This window comes from Eremothecium sinecaudum, chromosome VI (genome assembly GCF_001548555.1).
Source record: "Eremothecium sinecaudum strain ATCC 58844 chromosome VI, complete sequence".
In the NCBI taxonomy this organism is placed as follows: domain Eukaryota; kingdom Fungi; phylum Ascomycota; class Saccharomycetes; order Saccharomycetales; family Saccharomycetaceae; genus Eremothecium; species Eremothecium sinecaudum.
This window is the reverse complement of record NC_030897.1, coordinates 831425-850162: the sequence shown is the minus strand read 5'-3', so window position 1 is coordinate 850162 and position 18738 is coordinate 831425. Positions and strand designations below refer to the sequence as shown.

At 40.2% G+C, this 18738-nt stretch overlaps 11 protein-coding genes across 11 annotated transcripts; 4 read left to right on the top strand and 7 right to left on the bottom strand.

The window, feature by feature from the left end:
- Nucleotides 1-323: 323 nt before the first annotated feature.
- On the top strand, nucleotides 324-2819 carry AW171_hschr63975 (HFR121Cp; the record flags this gene model as incomplete). The annotated part of the gene is made up of 1 exon (XM_018133483.1): nucleotides 324-2819. The coding sequence occupies one exon, from the start codon at nucleotides 324-326 to the stop codon at nucleotides 2817-2819; it is 2496 nt and encodes an 831-aa protein (XP_017988972.1).
- Nucleotides 2820-3276: 457 nt separating this feature from the next.
- On the bottom strand, nucleotides 3277-5721 carry NIP1 (translation initiation factor eIF3 core subunit c; the record flags this gene model as incomplete). Its single annotated transcript, XM_018133482.1, has 1 exon — nucleotides 3277-5721. One exon carries the CDS (start codon nucleotides 5719-5721, stop codon nucleotides 3277-3279), a length of 2445 nt encoding a protein of 814 aa, XP_017988971.1.
- A 301-nt stretch (nucleotides 5722-6022) lies between these two features.
- BGL2 (glucan 1,3-beta-glucosidase) lies at nucleotides 6023-6952 on the bottom strand (the record flags this gene model as incomplete). Its single annotated transcript, XM_018133481.1, has 1 exon — nucleotides 6023-6952. The coding sequence occupies one exon, from the start codon at nucleotides 6950-6952 to the stop codon at nucleotides 6023-6025; it is 930 nt and encodes a 309-aa protein (XP_017988970.1).
- A 259-nt stretch (nucleotides 6953-7211) lies between these two features.
- On the bottom strand, nucleotides 7212-8486 carry AW171_hschr63972 (RNA methyltransferase; the record flags this gene model as incomplete). Its single annotated transcript, XM_018133480.1, has 1 exon — nucleotides 7212-8486. One exon carries the CDS (start codon nucleotides 8484-8486, stop codon nucleotides 7212-7214), a length of 1275 nt encoding a protein of 424 aa, XP_017988969.1.
- A 234-nt stretch (nucleotides 8487-8720) lies between these two features.
- Nucleotides 8721-9302, bottom strand: GLC8 (PP1-complex regulatory subunit GLC8; the record flags this gene model as incomplete). Its single annotated transcript, XM_018133479.1, has 1 exon — nucleotides 8721-9302. The coding sequence occupies one exon, from the start codon at nucleotides 9300-9302 to the stop codon at nucleotides 8721-8723; it is 582 nt and encodes a 193-aa protein (XP_017988968.1).
- Nucleotides 9303-9702: 400 nt separating this feature from the next.
- On the bottom strand, nucleotides 9703-10623 carry ERV29 (the record flags this gene model as incomplete). The annotated part of the gene is made up of 1 exon (XM_018133478.1): nucleotides 9703-10623. One exon carries the CDS (start codon nucleotides 10621-10623, stop codon nucleotides 9703-9705), a length of 921 nt encoding a protein of 306 aa, XP_017988967.1.
- Nucleotides 10624-10982: 359 nt separating this feature from the next.
- Nucleotides 10983-12275, bottom strand: ZUO1 (zuotin; the record flags this gene model as incomplete). Its single annotated transcript, XM_018133477.1, has 1 exon — nucleotides 10983-12275. One exon carries the CDS (start codon nucleotides 12273-12275, stop codon nucleotides 10983-10985), a length of 1293 nt encoding a protein of 430 aa, XP_017988966.1.
- A 188-nt stretch (nucleotides 12276-12463) lies between these two features.
- On the top strand, nucleotides 12464-13264 carry ELP6 (Elongator subunit ELP6; the record flags this gene model as incomplete). Its single annotated transcript, XM_018133476.1, has 1 exon — nucleotides 12464-13264. One exon carries the CDS (start codon nucleotides 12464-12466, stop codon nucleotides 13262-13264), a length of 801 nt encoding a protein of 266 aa, XP_017988965.1.
- Nucleotides 13265-13334: 70 nt separating this feature from the next.
- TGL3 (bifunctional triglyceride lipase/lysophosphatidylethanolamine acyltransferase) lies at nucleotides 13335-15083 on the bottom strand (the record flags this gene model as incomplete). The annotated part of the gene is made up of 1 exon (XM_018133475.1): nucleotides 13335-15083. One exon carries the CDS (start codon nucleotides 15081-15083, stop codon nucleotides 13335-13337), a length of 1749 nt encoding a protein of 582 aa, XP_017988964.1.
- Nucleotides 15084-15388: 305 nt separating this feature from the next.
- PRE5 (proteasome core particle subunit alpha 6) lies at nucleotides 15389-16090 on the top strand (the record flags this gene model as incomplete). The annotated part of the gene is made up of 1 exon (XM_018133474.1): nucleotides 15389-16090. One exon carries the CDS (start codon nucleotides 15389-15391, stop codon nucleotides 16088-16090), a length of 702 nt encoding a protein of 233 aa, XP_017988963.1.
- A 197-nt stretch (nucleotides 16091-16287) lies between these two features.
- Nucleotides 16288-18375, top strand: ATM1 (ATP-binding cassette Fe/S cluster precursor transporter ATM1; the record flags this gene model as incomplete). Its single annotated transcript, XM_018133473.1, has 1 exon — nucleotides 16288-18375. One exon carries the CDS (start codon nucleotides 16288-16290, stop codon nucleotides 18373-18375), a length of 2088 nt encoding a protein of 695 aa, XP_017988962.1.
- Between the last annotated feature and the right edge of the window lie 363 nt (nucleotides 18376-18738).

The following is an 18738-nucleotide window of genomic DNA, read 5'->3' as shown; positions in this document are numbered from 1 at the left end:
ATCTCAGAGTAACAGTGAATAGGGTGGTTTAAACATACTGAAACCCTATCGGCCCGAAGTGGAGAGCGTGGCAGTAAGAGTACATCCTGCGACTTACAGACTGGTGACTTAATTAGGGAGGTTTTTTAATACGGAGACGCTCGGCTCGCGTGTTGTTAGGCACATAGAGCGCGAAAGTCGAGGATCGGAGTGAGGGCGTGACTAAGCGTGTGAGCAGGCAAAGAAGGCTTCAGGCATAAGGGCTTGAGTACGTGTGGGATATAAAAGTTAGGGTCTTGTGTGGGTTAATTTGACGGTTATATTAGCATTAAGCAGGGTTAAGAATGACTGATCTGGATAGCCGGTGGGTTAGTACGAAGGAGAAAAGTGATCAGACCCAACTTAGGATATATGGGATGCCATTAGAATACACTACACCTTGTATCCCAGAGAATGGAGGGAAAAACTGGATCGAATCGGCTAAACGTAAAGTAGAAGAAGCTGATCTGGACGAGAATGATGATGAGGAAGAAGACGAAGATGGTGAGGAGGTTTTTTCGCGATTGAACTCGCTTTCTGATAGTGAAGATGGTATATTCAATCTGTCGAAGGTGCTTATATCACCCAGTGATGATCGATCAGCACAACAACAGATTATGAATCCACAGCAGCCGCTGGTTACGATGCCTGCTGGGACTCGTCAAAGGCTTTTGCAGTCTGTAAACCCGGTAAATCAACACCAGCGGCAGGACAGCGGTAACAGTGCTACGACTACCGCCAGCAGTGGATTTGAAGTTGATCTCGAACCGCTATATGCGCTTGGAAGTACAAACAGTACTTTTCAAGAACAACAGAAGCCATTGTCTACTGAATACCCTTTATTACAAAATCTTACATATAACAACGCCTTTTCTCTCCAGGAGGGAGACACTGCGAACCAGCCTACAAACCATGTCGGATCCGCCATAAATTGGAACGCGGGAATTTTTGACAATTGGTGCAATTCTATCGACACCGAAGTATCGGAACCCTACCAACAACAGCAGCAGCAACAACAACAGCAACGGCAGCAACAACAACAACAACAACAACAACAACAACAACAACAACAACAACAACAACAACAACAACAACAACAACAACAACAACAACAACAACAACTGCAACAGCAACAACTGCAACAGCAACAGCTGCAACAACAACAACTGCAGAATACACATACACGATCAAGATCGCAAGATACCATTTTGCAGTGCCATGGATCACTGCGACAGAAAAAACAGCTGCAGCAGCAAATCCAACAAATTCAGCATCAGATTCAGCAACAGCAGCAGGTTTTAAACAAAGTTACCCCGGTGTCATCTATTAATAGTTCTCCTCATGGAGCAGGTCAAGGATTCAAGAGATCGCGGTCTATTTGTTCAGGTATGCTTCCAAATGATTCTCCTGCTGCCATGGGATATGGTAATTCCATGTCATTTCCGCAAGCAATGGGAGGATCTATGGGTCGTATTTTGAATCATAGTGGCAGTATTAGCAGTATTAGCAGCAGCGCTAGTGATGCCAGCGGCATTGGGAGTGCCTACAATGCTAAAAATAGCTTAATGAGCAACCACAATGGCACTACTAATCGGGTACCTTACACTTCCTTAAAGGATATGAACGGTACACATAGTACCCTTTCGCATGTTAATGGTGTATCCAGTACACATGGAAACCACCATCCGGCAATTTACAAGTATGTTGCACAAGCGCAATTATCTATGCAATGTGATACAACCAAGGTAGAAATGGAGAACAAATCAGAATGGGTTCCAGTGTCTCCAATGACACCCGAATGCATGTCGCATATTATTTCGAAGTTGCAAGAGAAAAATGTGGCCTTAGATACTGCATACGAAGTGTTTGAACTTTTCCCTCAGCAGAAGTATTTGTCGAAAAAATTGGAAATCTTAGCGTTGGAATTTGAGCCATATTTTGCGAAGTTAAGAAGTGCGGATGAAACTGCAGCTTTGTTGTCCGAAGATGCAGTTACTCTTAACAAGTGGGTGTGGTTGAATCAGCGTAAAAAAAGATGCCCGGGACAATTGAAGCAATTCCCTCGTTATACTGTAAGATCACCTAAGGGTAAATCAAAATGGCCATACGAAATTGAAGTGCGAACATCATCTGGTTACAACGATTTTACGGCGGGTACATCTCCCGAATCGAAATTGACACATTCGGATTTCTTGCTTTTAAGACTACGTCATATGAACCTATTAAGGGAATCGGATGACAGAAAACGTAAAAGCAAGTATTATGAATTTATTGAAGGTAAAATGAAAAGGCCTCTTAACAGCTTCATGCTTTACAGGTCGTCCCTAATGAAAGCTTTGTCTATTTTGAAAGTTGTCAAGATAGTTAGCGATCTAGTGATAGTCGTCCAAAAAGAGTTTCCATCACTAGATGAATATGCTATTTTAGATCTGCTTTTAGAAACCGCTAAATTCCGTCGGGATATGAATTTCCAAGAATTACCTGAAATATCGAGGTTGTCTGAGATTATTGACCAGGAACTTTACCGGCCATGTGATACGAGATTAAGCGGACTTTCTAGCATTAACCAATCGGGACATGCGCGCGTCCCTGTAGACCCTAAATTTAGTAATCATACGGTTTTGGCACAGGTTATCACGCTGATGTGGAATTCAGAATTAAATCATTGTAGGGAAGAGTTTGTGAAATTTTCCAAAGTGGAGAAAAACCATCATCATTTGGTGTATCCAAAATACAAATACTGCCCTGTAAAGAAATTAAAACTGGAGGAATTAGAGCATAATTTAGCATTACCACCATGACACAAAACATTGTGGACGGATTAGAGACAAACACCCTGGACGGATAATAGACATTTTTAATTATTATGTATGTGAAAAAATCAAAAAAATATCACAGATAAAAGAACAAAGCGAGTATTTACCTAGGCATTATCCTTGGAGTATTGGTAACAGGTTATATTAAGTGTAGTTCTAGAATCAGTTCAAATTAGCGGGGGTCTTTTTATTTATATAAAGGTAACATATATTATGTTTATTTTATATTAATTATGAACGGTGAATTACGCATCCCATATATTTATTTGATATCTACGTAATATGGAAAGATATTTATTTAACGTTTTTAAGCCTATACATCGTGATTTTTAACCACGCATATATCGTGAAGTAACAACAATATAATATACATACATGATGTCCTGGAAATAATTGCCTTTGTAATTATGTAGATTTGAAAAGGTATTTTTAGGAGAAACCATTAGCGTTGGACAATATTATTGTTCAAACGATCACTTCTGTGTTTCATATCTTTCTTCAACTTGATTACAGCTTCTTCTAATTTAGTAATCTCATCACCCTTTTCAAAGATAAGCATTTCCTTGGTTTCATTCAAAGTTCCCTTGATATTAAAGGATTCACACATCGATTCAATAACATTGACAACCTGTTCCTGAGGTAAGTTGAAGAAATCTGATAACTTAGGAACTGATAGTTTACTGTAGAATCTTTTGTAAGTGAAAATGTAAGTCTTTAAAGATTCAATTTGAATTCTTTCACTTAACTTCATGAAGACTTCATCAGCGTTTTCACCTAACAACGACCAAGTGGATAAACTTTTCAAGTATTGAATACATTGAGCCCAGTTACCCTTTTGCATTGCCTTCGCAGCGTGGACCATATGATCCCTCATAGTCTCTGGAGGGCCTCGGAAGTTAGACTTTTCGTAATATTCTAATGCACGACGGATGGATTTCTGCGAAAATGGAAGCCTTCTAACCTTAACACCGGAATAGTATGCAGCCATATGTGGAATTTCAATCAACAGAGAACAAGTCATGTATACGGAATCAATAAAGTCTAGATTAATGTGCTGGTGGAATGGAAGGCATACTTGGTCAGTGGATAAGAGAGTGTTATTGTTGTTACCGACATTGCTGGATGCTCTTAGCAAGGATTGTTGGCCCAAAATATCTCTCAGATGGGGAGCTGTAGACACTTCATTCAAAATTTCATGACAGTCTTCCACTAAACATAACTTAAATGCAGCAATACCCAATTGAACAATGACTCTATTGAATAAGATTTGTATAGATGGGTCCAGAGAATTAATGGAATTTCTGACGCTGGATTGCACCAGCATTTCTTTAGCCTTGGTAAACTCATTGTTCAATGCAAAGTAATAGATGTGGTACAGAATGGCACGCTTTTTCAACAAGTGATCTGGTGAAGCTGCAACATGGGTACAAAGCCTATCGATCAAGTTGGAAGTATATTCAGGGTCACTTGAATACTTGATGATTTTGGAGCAATCATTTGGTAGTGATTTCCAGGCATTACTTTCAATAATTGCAACATGTTTTGCCTTCTTGTAGTAAATATGGTTTAACCTCCGGATAAATACGCGTGCCATGTACTTACCGACATGATCTGGTTGAACACGCTCTAATAGAACCTTCTCTAAGTATAATTGAGCACGCACAATCAAATTGTAAATAACTTGCTCATACTTTAAACGCTCAAAATAATCACTCCAATGAGGATCAGTATGTAGCAGGAATTTGTTAAATTCATCATCCAAACGTTCCACAAACGAAAACACTGAGCCCAATATCTCTCTAATACCGTTTTCGTTAGGTTGAGGCTCTTCTTCTATAAATTCGTTACGAGGAGCAATTTCAGTAACATGATAACTGTCAATGTTTGCTTCCAATGTAGTGAGGAGATCAGAAACATTAGCATGAATGGCCTTCCATTGATCCAATGGCTGATAGGTCAAATTAGAGGTGGCATCAAATCTAATAGGTATCAAGTTCAAGTAAACGATAATGGACTCATATGGGGTTTGAGCAATATCTACGAGTTCTTCCATAGTCCTGATCTGAGCTTGAATGTCGGTACCTTTTTTACCTCTGGATTCGATGACCATACGCAAAGCACTATAGAAATCAGAGTGTGCAACTTTAACATGCTCTCCATCTGCATTTCTTCTTCCAAGCACAGGAACATCCATGTCATTAGTTTGCACATCAGCATTTGCTTCTTTCTCAAAAGAAGCAGGGTCTTCCCTAAACTTGGCCAACAATTCCTCGTTCTCGCGAGCAGCCTTCCTTAATCTCTGCCTCACTGTATTGAAAGCTTTAGCCGCCACTTTATGTTTGATGTTAGCTTGTGCATTCGCATTAACAAGGTCTTCAACCTGAGCAAGCACTCTTACAAATACATTTGGAGTACCGAAGTTTTGCTGTTGTGCCTTCACAACTAGTCTATTGATGTTCTCAAATTCAGCAAGGATAGTTACCCAGTCTTGAGTCAAATCGGCAGCATCGATCTTACTGTAAGATGCAGTCATCTCATCAAGAAGCTTGTCCTTTGCAGATCTGACAACTTTTTTACTTTCTTCACCGTCGGAGTTATCGGATCCTGAGTCATTACCTTTTAGGAAACGGCTAGCACCTGTAGCACCACCTTTACGGAATTGAGGCTTCTTAAACCAATCTGGCCCATATGGCTTACTGTCCGAGTCGTCATCATCGGTCTCTCCAAAATCAGACTCAGAATCATTGAAAAAGGAGTCTTCGGATTCTACTTCATCATTAGATGAAGAGGATGCAACTAAGTCATCCTCAGAAGAGGACATAAACTCCTCTTCTTCACTTGATGTAGCACTATCATAGTGATACCCACGAGAGAAAAAACGTGACATTTGATTGTTCAACTTATAACTCGACTTAATGACAGAAGGTTTACTGATCCGTATAGAAACTTGCTAAAATCAATTGAGGTAGCAAAAAGGAGTAACAATGAGCTGAGTCCCTGTGGTTTGATGTTTATTCAAAGCTACTTTGAACTCTATTAAGTATCACTAGGTTATTTACGAAAATTTTTCACATAAAACTTTCGGTGGCAAACTTACAATTTGAGCATCACATTATACGAAGATATAAAATTAGACCCTAAACCTCAAATGGCAGGGTAACGAATATATTCAAGTGCTAAACACGTGACTAGTCAAAGTCGCAGTCTAACGGGTATTTTAGTTCTCTATTAGCAGTGAAAACACCCCAGTGGTTTTCAACGTCAGAAATACCAGAAGTAACAGGCTTCCAATCTTCGTCAAAAGCTTCAAATACGATGGTGTTGATACCCCATGCTCTGATTGCGCAGATAGCTTCTTTCCAGTATAATCTTGCGTTGCTGATGGATGGGTAAGATTGTCCAAAATTACCACCTTCAGTAGCCCAGCCGGTTTCTCCAACGAAGAAAGTAATATCAGTAGTACCCTTAGTAGTTTGGATAGTTTGAAGAGCTTGCATAATGTCATCGATGAATGTGTAAGAAGAGTTGTGCATCTCACGACCTTCCCAGTAAGCAAAAGCGTTAGCAAAGACAATGTCGGAAGCTTCGATAGTAGACTTAGCACGACCATCAACCAAAACATTCCAGGAGTCGACAGTACCGACTGGGACGGAGCTGTAAGAGTTACCGTCGACATCTTTGAGTTCATGAACAACGTCACGGACCTCCTTGATCTTTGAAGCCAACTCTTCAGATGACATATCATCACGGTATAGAGTTTCGGAACCAACCAAGAAAGCCCTGACAGTGGAGACCTTCATACGAGGCAAGTAGGTTCTCAAAGCAGCCTTCTCAAGTTCCAAGTGCGCATCATCATGTGGCCAGACACCAACGAATGCCTTGAAATTCTTCTGCTCAAGAGCTGGGCCCAGCCACTGCAAAGTGTTACAGTCAGAAGAAGCATAAAATTTAATGGTATCAGTGTATGGTTTTAAAACATCCAAATCCTCGAGGTAGTCTTGTGTGTACTTACAAGTACCATCATGTATCTTAACTCCTAGATTGAATGCTAGTTCACCTAAAGCATTTACGGAAGAAGCTGCTAGCAAAGCAGCTGAGGCGGCAATAGTAAAACGCATTTTCAAACACTATTGATGTTCGCAAATCTGGCTTTATGCTTCCTTGACCTAGTAAGATAACTTATGCACAATTCCATGAATGTTCAGATATATAATAATCGATTGGTTTTAAAGAAACGGATCTCGCAAAATGGAACGAGGCGTTGTCAAGCTATTTTTAGTTACACTGACGTGGTGCACGGAATGTAATTCACGTGACACAAAAGATAAGGCACACTGCGGGGTAGATGAGATGATTGATTAAACTACATATGATTGATTAAACTATATGATTGAGGCAGGTTAATGCAATGAGACAGCTGTCTTCAATGCAAACATAGCCTTCTGGGCAACTGCCTGGAAGGTCCAGTTGACCATCGAAAAAGCTTTGGACGCCTTGTGCACCGTCAAACTGTTCTGCAGATTCGTTGAACTTGTGTTGAAGATGCTTGAGCTTGCCAAAGAAAAGCAATACATTTGATGGTGCAGCCCCGTCGGCGAGCTCTTCATCTGTAGGCCTTATAATGCGCTCTATGCGAGGGATTTTTATGCTTGATCTATTCTCTTCATGGAAAAAGTCCCCGCTATTGACCCAAATAGCCTGTGTATAGCCTTCGGAGTGCCCACACTGGGTGAATACGTCTGGGAATGTCGGAGCAACCCGAACATGATAACCATAAGAAGCGTTAACTCCTACATAATCGCCATAGGCCTCCGTTGGGGATACTACTCTGCGGCTAACGGTATCCACTGTAACCCTGACGTTCACAGGGACCATCTGCCCTTTTAGCTCCAAATATTCGCCCTTTCCTATATTGATATAGCTGGTTTTTTCGTACGGCTTTTTCTGCATCTTTGATGTTTTACTAGTGGAGCAGTTAATTGTAGTAGGCTTCTTCATGCGAACGGAAAGCCCCTCCCTGTACCTGCCTTTGTCATCTGAAAGGTGGCGCATGAACGGTAGAGCTGAAAGCCTTGGGAGTTTCGCAGCAACCTTGAAATAGCCGGCATACTTTTTCTTGAAAACAGATGATATTAAGTATGGAGGAGTTACGAAGTACTGCAGCAGTGTTGCGATTAGCATAGCACGTGTTAGCTTTTTTCTCGTCGAGGAGGAAGATGAGGAAGCAGCAGCCTTGTCGGTAGATGCCGTTAGAGCAACGGATGCAGCCGGCTCATTGAACTTGATCTTCTTCTGCGGCGCTTTCTTACCCTCTAGATCACCTTTGTGCTGTTTTTCAAGACTGTCGCCAAGGTCAAGAACAATGATCTCCCAGGCATTGAAAAGGGTAGCGCTTTTTGCAACTTGGTAGATAGTATGAGTAATTTGTTCTAAGTTTGAGCAATTGTCTAAAATACTTGTAGGAATGCATAGCGTGTAATTAACAGTTTTTGACGTTAATTTTAATATCTTCTTAACAGCTTTTGGTGGCAGTTTCGGAACTTTCTTATCATTTTGGGTCTTTTTAATTGTAGATTTTTGGTCTAATTTAGGCTTCTTGGAAACAGTCTTAGAAGCAGATCCGGTGGAACTAGCTATCCTTTTAGATCGCATCTTTATAAAGCCTTAGCAGAGCAAATAGTCCTCGATCAGGCTCATCGGATGCATTCATATGCCGTACTTCATGAAGACGACTTCTAGGAATAAAAAATTTAATGATTATCGTAAAACATGATATATTATTCATGTACTCTGGCCTCGCTAACAACTGTTGCAAATACTTAAACTACACCGGTAGGTACTTTCCTACTATGGCTATCAATCGAACGGTAGCGCCTTGCAACCATCTTATTCCTCTTCATCGCTCCCGTAATTTTGACGATTATTGAACACCTCCCTCACATCGTAGTGTTTCTTCCTCATTTCTGCAAACTTCTTACGTTTATCAATAGTTACGCTATCACAATCTTCATGCTCTTGATCATCTGAAATATCATCTTCACCAGGTTGTTCTGAGGCACGATATTGTGGCTCTCCTAGGGTTAAGCTTTCAAGATCATCCTCGTCGTCATGCCGATAGTACTCCCCATTTGGGTCTATTGCTCCTTGATACGGCGTCTTAGGTTCATCAACGTGAACAGATTGAAACTCTAACTTTGCGATTTCATTTTCGTCTAAATTTACTTGATTCCACTGAAGGGCCTCTTTTTGATCTTGTTCACGCTTCAAAGATAGAGTATCTTTGGGGACGCCACCCTTGACCGGCGAAGAAATTGGGAGTGATCCATCACTACCTTGTCTGCTTGTCAATTGTGCATTTAACCTTGTGTTTTTTAGGACTTGTTGTCTGAACTCGGTCACTGATTCAGCATCGAAGGCTTGTTCTTCCTCTTCCTTAAGAGCTGACTTGTTTTTAAGAATTCCACCCATTGCGATAATATGGTTGCAGTTCTTTCCAATACCTGTATTAACTGAAACTACTTGAAAGACACCTGTGTATATAACGTATATGTTATAAAGTAGGGATAGGGGAGGGAGAAGTGGTTCTTATTATATGTCAACAATAAAGTCCTTACCCGGTCATAATATCAACGAAGCTTACACCCAACTAGTATGCAAAATTTACATATTTCGTACTAATTCCCCTCGACCACTATTGCTAAGGCTTCGAAACACTGGATAAATGATCGTAGATATACAGCTTGCACTTCCTAACCCTTATACAATGGGTTTTTGTGTTACGCGCAAAAGTGGAACGTAAATCCCAATGAAGTATGCGAAGAGCAAGCTGTTCGATAGGAGCATTTAAAAAAGCGCTTTTAAGTTCCATCTAGTATATTTTCTTCTTCTCATCAAAAGAGATGTCTCCTGCTCCAGTGTTGATCACTAATAGCAAGCCACCGATGATATTCAAGTTTTGGTAGAACTCGTATTTTAGGAAGTCTCTCTTGGCGCTGCCATAGAACCAGTAGTTATTCAATGTAATGTTGTAGAAGGCGAGAATTAGGCAAAGAACGATGGACGCAAACTTAGTTTTGTATCCAATGGCAATGCAAATTGTCCCAGCGATGGTTACAATTATTGTGAGCCAATTCTTTCCAAATGTAAAAGTAACAAACATGAGGATTATCAGAATTCTGCCCGCTAAAAGAAGATAACCTTTTGTCCTGCCATCCTTACTTGTTAACTCAGGAAGCATACCAAAAGTGATCCGATTCTTAACAATTGAATCACCAAATGTGATCAAAAGACCACCGATAACACTAAAGTTACGCAATACAAACGTAGATCCCGAGAAAAGCCCGTAAACAAAACCTTGCGAAAGGATGCATATACAAAGAATCCCAGTCGCATAAACAGTCTGCTTCCTCAGCAAAATCATCGTAGCACCAATCATCATAAATATTGCGACAACCATTAAGAACAGCACAACAAACATGTAGGGGAAGTGTCTAAAATGAGACAGGAAAAACACTTGCTCTGGCCATTGCGAAGCAATCCGAATTGAATCTTCATAAAAGGTTGCAACAATAAAAAAACGTGCAATAGTTGGAGTGTATGGCACAATTTTTTGAACTATAGGGTGATCTGTAAGATCTTCAATCTTTTTAGAGAACTGCTCAAACTTTTGGAACATTTCAGACTGCCCTGACCTCTTATTATATGTTGACGGGACAGGACTTGTATAAGGCTGAGCTGCAAATGCTGGTTTATCCGGCATACCGTTGTAGTTTTGACGTCTGTATGACATTTTTTAATAGGGATTCACTTTAAAATTTCTTTAATGCCTCTAGTAAAGTTCTAAGTAAGTATTCAGTTGACTAACGCTTCTCCCAGCAGCGTATACAGTTGCAATAGTCGTCAAATGTCAATAACTATAAAGTAATTTGAGTAGTTACCTTGGAAAATCGTTAAAATAAGTCAACGTTGCGAAAGTAACAATGCTGTTCAAGATTTATTTCACTATTAAGGGAGAAAAATTTACGGGATAATAAATTTAGGTTCGAACAAATTATAGTAAGAACAGACCTTTAAGTAGTTGCATTTGCTGTTTAAGGACCGGTTTCTAGTATTTAAGGTTTATGTACAATTATTTATGCTTTAGCAGTATCAGATGAAGTATGAGACCAAAGATGATGGAACCTTGCCCGAGTCAACAAGAGTCTTAGCAAGATCAGCCAAAACAGCCTTTGGTTGGTCCTTGATCTTGTTGGCAAGTTCAGATAGCTGTTCATCGTCAATGCTGTCCACAATCAATGAGACTTGTTCGTCAATAATAGTGGCTTTATCAGCATCGCCAAAGTAGTCAGCTTCTTTTGGCGCAGAACGAATTGCTCTCTTGTTCTTTTTCTTAGCGGCTTTGGCAGCTTCCTTAGCCTTCTTCTTGTCAACCTTGGCGGCTGCAGCTGCAGCTGCCTCTTCTTCGGCCTTTAACTTAGCTTCAGCTTCAGCTTTTGCTTTTGCCTCGGCTTCAGCTCTAGCTCCAGCTTCTCTTTCCCACTTCTTTCTCTCCTTCTCCTTCTTTTCTTCTTCCTTGAATTTTCTAATACGAGGATCCTCAAACATTGCTCTTTCAACAAGTTTGGCTAGACGAGCGTTGTCTGCAGTCTTCTTCTTGTTTCTAGCAGCAATGTTCTTTCTCTCTACGTAACGCTTGTGGTCTCTGTTGGAGGAGTCATCTGGGACTTCCTCATCCAAGAACTCAAATGATCTCCAAGAGTCAAATCTATTCCAGAAAGCGTAAAACTTTTCGACTTCTTCCTTTAGTGTCTCCATATTGCCTAGAGAAGGAACAGGCTGTTTCTTAGAGAATCTACTCTCGGCGTCAAAAACGGGACCCCAGGCCTCAAAAAAGTCGTAGGAAGTACCCTTCTTTGGAGGCAGGACATCAGCGTTAAAATCACAGGAGTCGTACTGAGCTCTCTTAGTGGTGTCGGTCAAGACCTCGAATGCCTTTTGAATAATTTTAAACAAGTTATCCTCTTCCAAGCCCACGCCAGAAGCAGACTTTTTGTCAGGGTGATGCTTCAACACTTGTCTTCTATGAGCTTTGATAATTTGAGTAGGAGTAGCTTTGTAACGAAGTTTGGATAGACCCATAGCAGCATATAAGTCTGCAGACTTCCAGTCTTTTGCTTTTATGTCTAATAATGACATATCAGTGAGCTCATCATCAAAGAGCAATTCATCAGGATCAACATTGGAGCCTTCAACTTCTTTAACATTTTGCTCGGCTTGAATTCTTTCAAATTCAGACCATGTGTGGTTTCTCAAGGTTCTTTGAGCATGGTGCATGAAATGTTTACCAACTGGTTCAATTGGACAACGAACAGGAGCGGATTTGTTGGCCGAAGAATTGATGGAAATTGATATATCGCTAGTTAATGGAGGAAGAGTTAACATTTTGCAGGATATAGCTATAGTTAATTTGTACTTAGTAGTTGAAGCTCATTACAAGTTTTAAGACATCTGAAAAAAAATTTTCTAATGGTAATAAAAAATCAAAATAATAGCGATGAGCACAATTTAAGATTAAGTTAAACACCTTCAAGTAATAGGTTACTAGGGATCATCTGCAAATTATAAGGAAAATGGAGGCGCAAAAGCAGGATCTAATAGTTTACAGCGATCATACGACCATTACACCGTCTCTGTTCAAAAATGGTACCCATAATATGATGCTAGTGTCGTATAGGAATGGTTCATCCCCTGTATGGCTTTTAAATGCGTTGCTAGAAGCGTTAGTATTTAGAGAACCGCTTTCTTTAAACGATACTACTTCCTCTTTTGATCGACGGAAGATAACTAACAAGCTTGCTAGCGTGGTTACCGTTGCTTCATTTATGCATAATACAAATTACTTTACAGATATGCTAAAGAAGTCCAAAATACCTAATTACTGCGTCAAATTGTTAGACTTTTGCACTGATTTTGTTCTGAACAATTTACAAAAATCCTTGGACAACGTACTACAAGCTGTATTACACCAATTCCCCGATAGCCCCGGGTCTGCAATCATACTGGAACAGCCAGAAATGCTAATGTCTCTATTCCATATATCTAGTGATGATCTACATTCTAAGTTGATCAGCCCTTTAATGAAGCGATGCTCTTTACTGATTTTGGTTACGTCTGTTGACGGATTTGATAGCAACGCAGCTGAATTTGACGGTGGAGATGTCATAGAGTTTGCGAGATTTCCAGTAACTGCATTCATGAAAAGCATTGTATGTCTTGGTTTAAAACCGCTGGATACCGGTAGAGCTAATGATGTTGCAGGAACTTTGAGAATCACATGCGGCGGCCTCCTACTAAACAATGCGGTTCACGTAGTGGAAACAGAGTACTTGTTCAACATTCAAAAAGAGACTACGAAACTGTTCTACAGATAAAGCAATTACTTTTCATTTGGAATTTTACATAGTTGGTTTGGAGAGGCTTGTGGATATAAATATGAATAAACTAGGTATTATTTTGTTGCCTTCTTTGCTTGATGATATCATCAATTGTATACTCGACTATGCAACGTGTTTTAATTAGTGGCAAAACTGGCCAGCAGCTTCGCTCGCCACATTCAATCCAGTACGGGATATTATCTAACTGTCCTTCGACGACTCTACTGAGGCTTAAAGACTTTAACTTAGGTACAATTGTGACTTCTGTCGCACTTCTGGGAATCTTCTCATCATCGGCAAACTTACTAACCCATCCCGACAATAAACCCAAATTACCGAGAACATCAAAGCGATGGCGCAACTCTAATGTTAAAATATGCTTTAGCTTTCGTTCAACGTGGTATTTGAGTTTGTATGCCAATGGCTCGACATCCTCCAGATTTAAGAGATGCTGTGGAGATACTCCTTGAAGATCATATCTTGGGTATGACTTGTAATAATAGTACTTGGAAGTCTTAATCTCATGTTTAAGATCTGATAACACCAGGGGGGCGAGATATGGTCTGGCCAACGACACAATAAAATTGTTTACATTGAACAACTCTGTTAAGCGAGTATACGGCGAAGACACGGTTCCATTCTCATTAACACTCCGCGGAGCAACGAACTTGACATTTTTGCCTTCTGGGAGATAATTAATTATTTTATTTTGTAGATCTTTGCATAGCAGTCTAGTGTCATCAGACAGTACTCCAGATCCAAGACTGCAATCTATGGCACTCGAAATTAACGTATTAGGGGCAGTAACATAATTTAGTAGAGGTGGACATGCATTGGGATCACTTGAATGTACCACAATATTCAGGATTTTGCCTGTACGCAAAAAAGCTTCCTCAAATGTGAGCTCTTTTACAATGTGTTTTTGAACAAAACGGATGAACAAAAATACATCCTTGGAATAACCCTTGTGGACAACATTTTCAATTAATGTCCCCAAGCTCAAATTCTGATCGATATTTCCGTACCCAGATTGCTTTAACAATGTGATGTCTTCCTTGATCAGCGTTAATAGCCTATCCTCATTAAAAAGCTCTTGCAACTGCTCATTAGTGAGTGTACCACAGAAACTAGCAATACAAGCGCCCATAGAACTCCCACTGAGTACATTCGGAAGTAGTCCCTGGAGGAGAAGGCCCTTAATTACCCCCAAATGGTAAAGTCCAAATAGCGAGCCGCCCTGTAACACTAAAGCCGTTGTCCCCAACGACGCCCTGCACCGCTGGAAAATCGATATCGGAACCTGCTCCGGCAGCTTACTTAAGTACCGCAAGTACTCTACTACCTTATCAAGATATATTTCAATCAGTAGTTTGGTCCCACATAGGGATTTTGTGAATAGCCGTTTGTCCAAAATACCCGCGAAGTTTCGCAACATTGTAGGCCCCACTGCCGTAAACTTTTGTACAAGAACAGCTGCGTTACCATTATCCAATGCTTCAGCAATCAATTGGTACTGCTCTAAAACCAAATGGAAATCATACCTCTGCGATGCAAAATTTCGCCGCCATAAGTCGGCCCCTGTGATCTCATCGACCAATTTCGCTTGCTCATACCACTCCTTAAAGGAACTACAGTTATCCAATTCTGCAATAGCATCTTGATAAACAGAACGTGAGACTGGTCTCATTGATGTGAATAACTTCTCACACCAAAACTTGTACGTATCGACAATAACCTGTAGCACGGCCCAAACTGTCTTAGGCACATGATTTAACAATGCATATAGCAAAGTTAGCAGATAGCGGTACATAGGCATTAGAATTAGTATTAATTAAAAGGCTGTGCAAAGCAATCAGAAGCTTCGAAACTTCTAATCTTCCTTCCGTAACAGTTAACGTTTTGTATATGGTGTATGGTGACCCCGTTGTTGAATTCTGTAGTTCGTGAGGCTACATAACCAGTGCTTATCTCATTATCTACGAGTATGATATCGTGCATAATGATGGAATCTTATATTTTTATTAGACGCGGGTGGCAAAAGGGTTATTATATCTGAACATCCCCTCGATCTTCAACAGTTGTTAGTTGTTTGACTCAATCGGGCTATTACAGAGTTGAACCATGTTCAGGAACAATTATGATGGTGATACTGTTACATTTTCGCCCACTGGGCGTTTGTTTCAGGTCGAGTATGCGTTAGAAGCTATTAAACAGGGTAGCGCGACTGTGGGATTGCGCTCGAAGAAATACGTCGTTTTGGTAGCGCTGAAGAGAAATGCAGACGACCTTTCGTCGTATCAGAAGAAAATTATCAAATGTGATGAGCATATGGGCTTATCGCTTGCTGGTTTAGCTCCTGATGCTCGTGTTCTTTCGAACTATCTAAGACAACAATGTAATTACTCGCAGCTAGTATACAACAGAAAACTATCCTTAACAAAGGCGGGTCACCTGCTCAGTGATAAAGCTCAAAAGAATACGCAGTCGTATGGAGGTAGACCCTACGGTGTAGGGCTATTGTTGGCTGGCTATGACAACAGCGGTGCACATTTACTTGAATTCCAACCTTCTGGTAATACGCTTGAACATTACGGAGCTGCTATTGGGGCGCGGTCGCAAGGAGCTAAAACCTATCTTGAGAGAGTTATGGAGGAGTATGTCGAGATTGAAGATGCGGATCAATTGATTAAACATGGCGTTGAAGCGCTGAAGCATTCCTTGAAGGACGAAACTTTGAGTTCCAAAAACCTTTCCATTGCCATTGTTGGAGAAGATATACCTTTTACTATATACGATGGTGAAGCGGTTACACAATACCTATAGAAGTTGTATGTTAGTCCAATTACATAACTGTACATTATCTCTCACTTAGATGAGTGGTGTCTTTTGACTTTTAAAATAAAGGCATGTGACCAATTTTTACGGAGCCATAACGCTTTCCTGAACACGGGAACATCAACCACTTACTCATCACCTACTAGAACGGACAGAATTAAAAGAACACAGGTCGGATTGTTGTTATGAATAGGTTACTGCTGTTGGCTCCAACGAGGCCATCGTCACGCCTACTTCTGAGCAAACGATATCCTGTTTCATTAAGTAACTTGTCTACAAAACGATCAATCAGTTGGCATCGGACTGTTTTATTCCAAAAATGTCAAAATATATGGGACAAATCTAAAACAGAGAATATTTCGTCTAACGGTAAGTCAATTGTTAGCCAGGTAGATACGCCGAAACCGCCTGTGGTTAATCAGGCCGCTAAAAACCCGGCCCCTAAAAGTAATTCCAAGACGCCTACAATTTCTGAGTTAAGAATTCTGCTGGACTTATTCAAGTATATATGGCCTAAGGGAAATGTTAAGGTTAAAAGTCGTGTTGTGATTGCTATTGCGTTGCTAGTTGCAGGTAAGCTTTTGAATATTCAGGTGCCATTTTTCTTTAAGAGCGTAGTTGATTCTATGAATGTCGAATGGAGTGACGCTGCGACAGCGATTCCACTTGTTACTATGATCACGATTCTCTCATATGGTGCTGCGAGGTTTGGATCTGTGCTGTTTGTTGAACTGAGGAATGCTGTGTTTTCTAAAGTTGCACAGAGTGCAATCAGCCAGGTTTCACTACAGACATTTCAGCATTTGATGAAATTGGACCTTGGATGGCATTTGAGTAGACACACCGGGGAATTAACAAGGGCGATGGATAGAGGTTGTAAAGGTATATCATACGTTCTTGGTGCGATGGTTTTCCATATAATACCAATAACATTTGAGATCTCCGTTGTGTGTGGCATTTTAACGTACCAGTTTGGAGCATCTTTTGCAGCAATTACATTTTCGACCATGTTACTATACTCTATATTTACAATTAAGACTACATCTTGGAGAACGCAGTTTAGAAAAGATGCTAATAAGGCAGATGGAAAGGCTGCAACGGTTGTGTTGGATTCTTTGATTAACTTCGAAGCAGTGAAGTATTTTAATAACGAAGGTTACTTGGCTCAAAAGTATCATAAATCTCTTCTTTCCTATCGCGACTCTCAAATCAAAATTGCACAGTCTTTGGCGATATTGAATTCAGGACAGAGCTTGATTTTTACTGTCGCTTTGACGGCTATGATGTACATGGCAAGTAACGGTATCATGCAGGGCTCACTAACGGTGGGAGATTTGGTGCTAATAAACCAGTTGGTTTTCCAGGTCTCAATGCCATTAAATTTCCTTGGTAGCGTGTACCGTGATCTGAAACAATCGTTGATAGATATGGAATCGCTATTCAAGTTGCAAACTAATAAAGTCAAAATACAGAATTACGAAAGACCACTAATGTTGCCTGAAAATATTCCTCATGAAATCAAATTTGAAAATGTGACGTTTGGATATGATCCTCAACGCCTGATCCTAAAAAATGCTACCTTTACGCTCCCCGCGGGTAAGAAAACTGCTATTGTTGGTTATTCTGGGTCAGGCAAATCTACCATCTTAAAACTTGTGTTCAGATTTTACGACCCGCAGCAGGGCAGAATATTGATCGACGGTAAGGATATCACTACCATCGATCTCAATAACTTACGGCATAACATTGGAGTTGTACCCCAGGATACGCCTTTGTTTAACGATACGATCTTGGAAAATATAAGATTCGGAAAGATCGATGCTACGCAAGAGGAAATTGACAAAGCCATAGAGAAGGCCCAGCTATCAAGGCTAATAGCTAACCTTCCATCCGGAACGAACACTATTACTGGAGAACGGGGCCTCATGATCAGTGGTGGAGAGAAGCAGCGGTTAGCAATTGCTCGTGTGCTTCTAAAGGACGCTCCAATTATGTTCTTCGATGAGGCTACTAGCGCACTAGATACTTATACCGAGCAAGCCGTACTGAAGACCATAAAAGAAAACTTTACTGATGGCAGTAAAACAAGCGTTTTCATTGCTCATCGGCTGAGAACAATTGCTGACGCTGACAAGATTATTGTGCTGGAAAAAGGAGAAGTCTTGGAAGAAGGAACTCATATCTCTCTCTTAAGCAAACCCGATTCAAAATACAGTAAACTATGGAATATTCAAGAGAATGTAAACTCTATCGAGAAGAGTGAACCATTATAATAAACTTCTAAGCTTCGACAATCGATTTTAACTATTACTGCTAATACTCTCCAGGGTTAGGAGAACTTTCCTATAATATTTAGTAAAGATGAACGGAAACCGCACCCAAGCATCGATAGAATTTTCCTAAGTCTTTGTAAACTGCACGTTACTTAAATATTTTATATCGTTTTCAACATCAAGTAAGTGACAGTTTAAAATACTGAAAAATTTTTTAAATATATTTCTGACTTCTTTGAGATGACTCTGCTAAATATTAATAGTTAAGAGTACAGCTATTAATTAGGAATGTATTGCAAGTCCAGTTGAAGACACGAATTAGTACCTTTATCTAACATCATATTATTGAGGTGAGACATTTTT